This window comes from Bombina bombina, chromosome 9, assembly GCF_027579735.1.
Source record: "Bombina bombina isolate aBomBom1 chromosome 9, aBomBom1.pri, whole genome shotgun sequence".
In the NCBI taxonomy this organism is placed as follows: domain Eukaryota; kingdom Metazoa; phylum Chordata; class Amphibia; order Anura; family Bombinatoridae; genus Bombina; species Bombina bombina.
This window is the reverse complement of record NC_069507.1, coordinates 270,925,254-270,931,253: the sequence shown is the minus strand read 5'-3', so window position 1 is coordinate 270,931,253 and position 6,000 is coordinate 270,925,254. Positions and strand designations below refer to the sequence as shown.

General features: G+C 37.3%; 1 protein-coding gene across 1 annotated transcript in view; it reads left to right on the top strand.

Annotated features, from left to right (window-relative positions):
• Window positions 1–6,000, top strand: part of LOC128640316 (alpha-2-macroglobulin-like protein 1) — a gene marked incomplete in the record, with an annotated part of 543,542 nt that overhangs the window by 233,057 nt on the left and 304,485 nt on the right. The window contains 1 exon segment of the mRNA XM_053692806.1: window positions 5,341–5,486. Within this exon segment, the coding sequence (XP_053548781.1) occupies window positions 5,341–5,486 (146 nt within the window).

Genomic DNA, 6,000 nt, shown 5'->3' with positions numbered 1-6,000 from the left:
GTTAGATACAAGGTAATCACAGAGGTAAAAAGAGTATTAATATAACTGAGATAAGGGGCAGTCTGCAGAGGCTTAGATAAAAGGTAATAACAGAGGTAAAAAGTATATTAATATAACTGAGATAAGGAGCAGTATGCAGAGGCTTAGATACAAGGTAATCACAGAGGTAAAAAGTATATTAATATAACTGAGATAAGGGGCAGTCTGCAGAGACTTAGATAAAAGGTAATAACAGAGGTAAAAAGTATATTCATATAACTGAGATAAGGAGCAGTCTGCAGAGGGTTAGATAGAGGGTTAGATACAGGGTAATCACAGAGGTAAAAAGTATATTAAAATAACTGAGATAAGGGGCAGTCTGCAGAGGGTTATATACAGGGTAATCACAGAGGTAAAAAGTATATTAATATAACTGAGATAAGGGGCAGTCTGCAGAGGCTTAGATACAAAGTAATCACAGAGGTAAAAAAGTATATTAATATAACTGAGATAATGGGCAGTCTGCAGAGGCTTAGATACAAGGTAATCACAGAGGTAAAACGTATATTAATATAACTGAGATAAGGGGCAGTCTGCAGAGGCTTAGATACAAGGTAATCACAGAGGTAAAAATTGTATTAATATAACTGAGATAAGGGGCAGTCTTCAGAGGGTTAGATAGAGGGTTAGATACAAGGTAATCACAGAGGTAAAAAGTATATTAATATAACTGAGATAAGGGGCAGTCTGCAGAGGCTTAGATACAAGGTAATCACAGATGTAAAAAGTATATTAATATAACTGAGACAAGGAGCAGTCTGCAGAGGCTTAGATAGAGGGTTATATACAGGGTAATCACAGAGGTAAAAAGTATATTAATATAACTGAGATAAGGGGCAGTCTGCTGAGGGTTAGATACAAAGTTATCACAGAGGTAAAAAAGTATATTAATATAACTGAGATAATGGGCAGTCTGCAGAGGCTTAGATACAAGGTAATCACAGAGGTAAAACGTATATTAATATAACTGAGATAAGGGGCAGTCTGCAGAGGCTTAGATACAAGGTAATCACAGAGGTAAAAATTGTATTAATATAACTGAGATAAGGGGCAGTCTTCAGAGGGTTAGATAGAGTGTTAGATACAAGGTAATCACAGAGGTAAAAAGTATATTAATATAACTGAGATAAGGGGCAGTCTGCAGAGGCTTAGATACAAGGTAATCACAGATGTAAAAAGTATATTAATATAACTGAGACAAGGAGCAGTCTGCAGAGGCTTAGATAGAGGGTTAGATACAGGGTAATCACAGAGGTAAAAAGTATATTTATATAACTGAGATAAGGGGCAGTCTGCAGAGGCTTAGATACAAGGTAATCACAGAGGTAAAAAGTATATTAATATAACTAAGATAAGGAGCAGTCTGAAGAGGCTTAGATACAAGGTAATCACAGAGGTAAAAAGTATATTAATATATCTGAGATAAGGAGCAGTCTGCAGAGGTTAAATACAAGGTAATCACAGAGGTAAAAAGTATATTAATATAACTGAGATAAAGGGCAGTCTGTAGATGGTTAGATACAAGGTAATCACAGTGGTAAAAAAAATATTAATATAACTGAGATAAGGAGCAGTCTGCAGAGGCTTAGATACAAGGTAATCACAGAAGTAAAAAGTATATTAATATAACTGAGATAAGGAGCAGTCTGCAGAGGCTTAGATACCAGGCAATCACAGAGGTAAAAAGTATATTAATATAACTGAGATAAGGAGCAGTCTGCAGAGGCTTAGATACAGGGTAATCACAGAGGTAAAAAGTATATTAATATAACTGAGATTAGGAGCAGTCTGCAGAGGCTTAGATAAAGGGTAATCACAGAGGTAAAAATTGTATTTATATAACTGAGATAAGGGGCAGTCTGCAGAGGCTTAGATACAAGATAATCACAGAGGTAAAAAGAGTATTAATATAACTGAGATAAGGGACAGTCTGCCGAGGATTAGATACCGGGTAATCACTGAGGTAAAAAGTGTATTAATATAACTGAGATAAGGGACAGTCTGCAGAGGGTTAGATACAAGGTAATCACAGAGGTAAAAAGAGTATTAATATAACTGAGATAAGGGACAGTCTGCCGAGGATTAGATACCGGGTAATCACTGAGGTAAAAAGTGTATTAATATAACTGAGATAAGGGACAGTCTGCAGAGGGTTAGATACAAGGTAATCACAGAGGTAAAAAGAGTATTAATATAACTGAGATAAGGGACAGTCTGCCGAGGATTGGATACCAGGTAATCACTGAGGAAAAAGAGTATTAATATAACTGAGATAAGGGACAGTCTGCAGAGGATTAGATACAAGGTAATCACAGAGGTAAAAAGTATATTAATATAATTGAGATAAGGGGCAGTCTGCAATGGGTTAGATAGAGGGTTAGATACAGGGTAATCACAGAGGTAAAAAGTATATTAATATAACTGAGATAAGGGGCAGTCTGCAGAGGCTTAGATGCAAGGTAATCACAGAGGTAAAAAGTATATTAATATAACTGAGATAAGGGGCAGTCTGCAGAGGCTTAGATACAAGGTAATCACAGAGGTAAAATGTATATTAATATAACTGAGATAAGGAGCAGTCTGCAGAGGCTTAGATACAGGGTAATCACAGAGGTAAAAAAATATATTAATATAACTGAGATAAGGAGCAGTTTGCAGAGGCTTAGATACAGGGTAATCACAGAGGTAAAAAGTATATTAATATAACTGAGATAAGGGACAGTCTGCCGAGGATTAGATACCGGGTAATCACTGAGGTAAAAAGTGTATTAATATAACTGAGATAAGGGACAGTCTGCAGAGGGTTAGATACAAGGTAATCACAGAGGTAATCACAGAGGTAAAAAGAGTATTTATATAACTGAGATAAGGGACAGTCTGCCGAGGATTAGATACCGGGTAATCACTGAGGAAAAAGTGCATTAATATAACTGAGATAAGGGACAGTCAGCAGAGGATTAGATACAAGGTAATCACAGAGGTAAAAATATATTAATATAACTGAGATACGGGGCAGTCTGCAGAGGCTTAGATACAGGGTAATCACAGAGGTAAAAAGTATATTTATATAACTGAGATAAGGGGGCAGTCTGCAGAGGCTTAGATACAAGGTAACCACAGAGGTAAAAAGTATATTAATATAACTGAGATAAAGGGCAGTCTGCAGAGGCTTAGATACAAGGTAATCACTGAGGTAAAAAGTATATTAATATAGCTGAGATAAGGGGCAGTCTGCAGAGGCTTAGATACAAGGTAATCACAGAGGTAAAATTTTATTAATATAACTGAGATATGGGGCAGTCTGCAGAGGCTTAGATACAAGGTAATCACAGAGGTAAAAAGTGTATTAATATAACTGAGATAAGGAGCAGTCTGCAGAGGCTTAGATACAAGGTAATTACAGAGGTAAAAAGTATATTAATATAACTGAGATAAGGAGCAGTCTGCAGAGGCTTAGATATAAGGTAATCACTGAGGTAAAAAGTATATTAATGTAACTGAGATAAGGGACAGTCTGCAGAGGCTTAGATACAAGGTAATCACAGAGGTAAAAAGTATATTAATATAACTGAGATAAGGGGCAGTCTGCAGAGGCTTAGATACAAGGTAATCACTGAGGTAAAAAGTATATTAATATAACTGAGATAAGGGGCAGTCTGCAGAGGCTTAGATACAAGGTAATCACAGAGGTAAAAAGTATATTAATATAACTGAGATAAGGGGCAGTCTGCAGATGCTTAGATACAAGGTAATCACAGAGGTAAAATGTATATTAATATAACTGAGATAAGGGGCAGTCTGCAGAGGCTTAGATACAGGGTAATCACAGAGGTAAAAAGTATATTAATATAACTGAGATAAGGAGCAGTCTGCAGAGGCTTAGATACAGGGTAATCACAGAGGTAAAAAATATATTAATATAACTGAGATAAGGAGCAGTCTGCAGAGGCTTAGATACAGGGTAATCACAGAGGTAAAAAGTATATTAATATAACTGAGATAAGGGACAGTCTGCCGAGGATTAGATACCGGGTAATCACTGAGGTAAAAAGTGTATTAATATAACTGAGATAAGGGACAGTCTGCAGAGGGTTAGATACAAGGTAATCACAGAGGTAATCACAGAGGTAAAAAGAGTATTAATATAACTGAGATAAGGGACAGTCTGCCGAGGATTAGATACCGGGTAATCACTGAGGAAAAAGTGTATTAATATAACTGAGATAAGGGACAGTCAGCAGAGGATTAGATACAAGGTAATCACAGAGGTAAAAAGTATATTAATATAACTGAGATAAAGGGCAGTCTGCAGAGGCTTAGATACAAGGTAATCACAGAGGTAAAAAGTATATTAATATAACTGAGATAAGGGGCAGTCTGCAGAGGCTTAGATACAAGGTAATCACAGAGGTAAAAAGTATATTAATATAACTGAGATAAGGGGCAGTCTGCAGATGCTTAGATACAAGGTAATCACAGAGGTAAAAAGTATATTAATATAACTGAGATAAGGGGCAGTCTGCAGAGGCTTAGATACAGGGTAATCTCAGAGGTAAAAAGTATATTAATATAAAAGTGTTGGTTGTGCAAAACTGGGGAATGGGTAATAAAGGGATTATCTATCTTTTTAAACAATAACAATTCTGGTGTAGACTGTCCCTTTAGGTTACATTTGATGTGCAGATAGATTTTATTGTTCAGTGGAAATTTGAATTTTTTACACTCCAATGTTCATCACATAGCAGAATATGTTGTTTATATGTATTTATAAATAGGTATAGATATATAATGTACCAAAATACCATCAGATATTTATTTATGAATAAAAATAACTAATTATTTTATGTAAAGAACATTGGAATGTGAAATATTAATATTTTTCTGTTGGGTTGGCGCATTTGACAATATGCAATTGGGTTTGCGCATGAGTAGGGTGTTAGGTTTCTTCCACTTTTTTGTCTCTATTGACTTCTATGGGGGGGGACGTTAAAAGGCATGCGATAGTCTACTGTAAGTTTGGCTTTTTGCTCTCTTTGGGTGAGCGGGCAAGCGAAAACAGTTTACTTTCCACTCATAATATGAGCACAACCCGTGTCACGCAAAAAGTCGAACTTCTAACAGTTAACGTGGGAGTGTAAATTAGCGCTCCACTTGTAATCTGGCCCTTTATGGGGAATTATGTATATAAGTATATGAAGTGTGTCCCAATACAAACACTCGTACGTTGAAAACACAGTTGGGTTTTATTGGCTACTGTAGAAAATCACTCATAATAACTGAGCTCTCTCTCTCTATGGACAGTGGCAATGGGTACATTAGAGCTCCCTCTACTGGTCACCGCTCACATGTCCCCGTTGGCTCATATCTTGGTCTACACCATACTCGGTAACAACCGTATTGCCGCAGACACTGAGCAGTTTACCATCGAAAAGTGCTTCAGTAACAAGGTGAGATGGCAACCACTATATACCCTCTACCAGAATGGGGACAACAGGATTGTCTGATATCTTTCTCTGCCTGTCCTCTCCTTGCACATGTCTTGTCCGGATATACTAACAGCTCTCTCCAATCTCACTAGCTCTCTCCAATCTCACTAGCTCTCTCCAATCTCACTAGCCTCTCCAATCTCACTAGCCTCTCCAATCTCACTAGCCTCTCCAATCTCACTAGCCTCTCCAATCTCACTAGCCTCTCCAATCTCACTAGCCTCTCCAATCTCACTAGCCTCTCCAATCTTACTAGTCTCTCCAATCTCATTAGCTCTCTCCAATCTCAATTGCTTTCTCCAATCTCACTAGCTCTCTCCAATCTCACTAGCCTCTCCAATCTCACTAGCCTCTCCAATCTCACTAGCCTCTCCAATCTCACTAGCTTTTCCAATCTTACTAGTCTCTCCAATCTCACTAGCTCTCTCCAATCTCACTAGCTCTCTCCAATCTCACTAGCCTCTCCAATCTCACT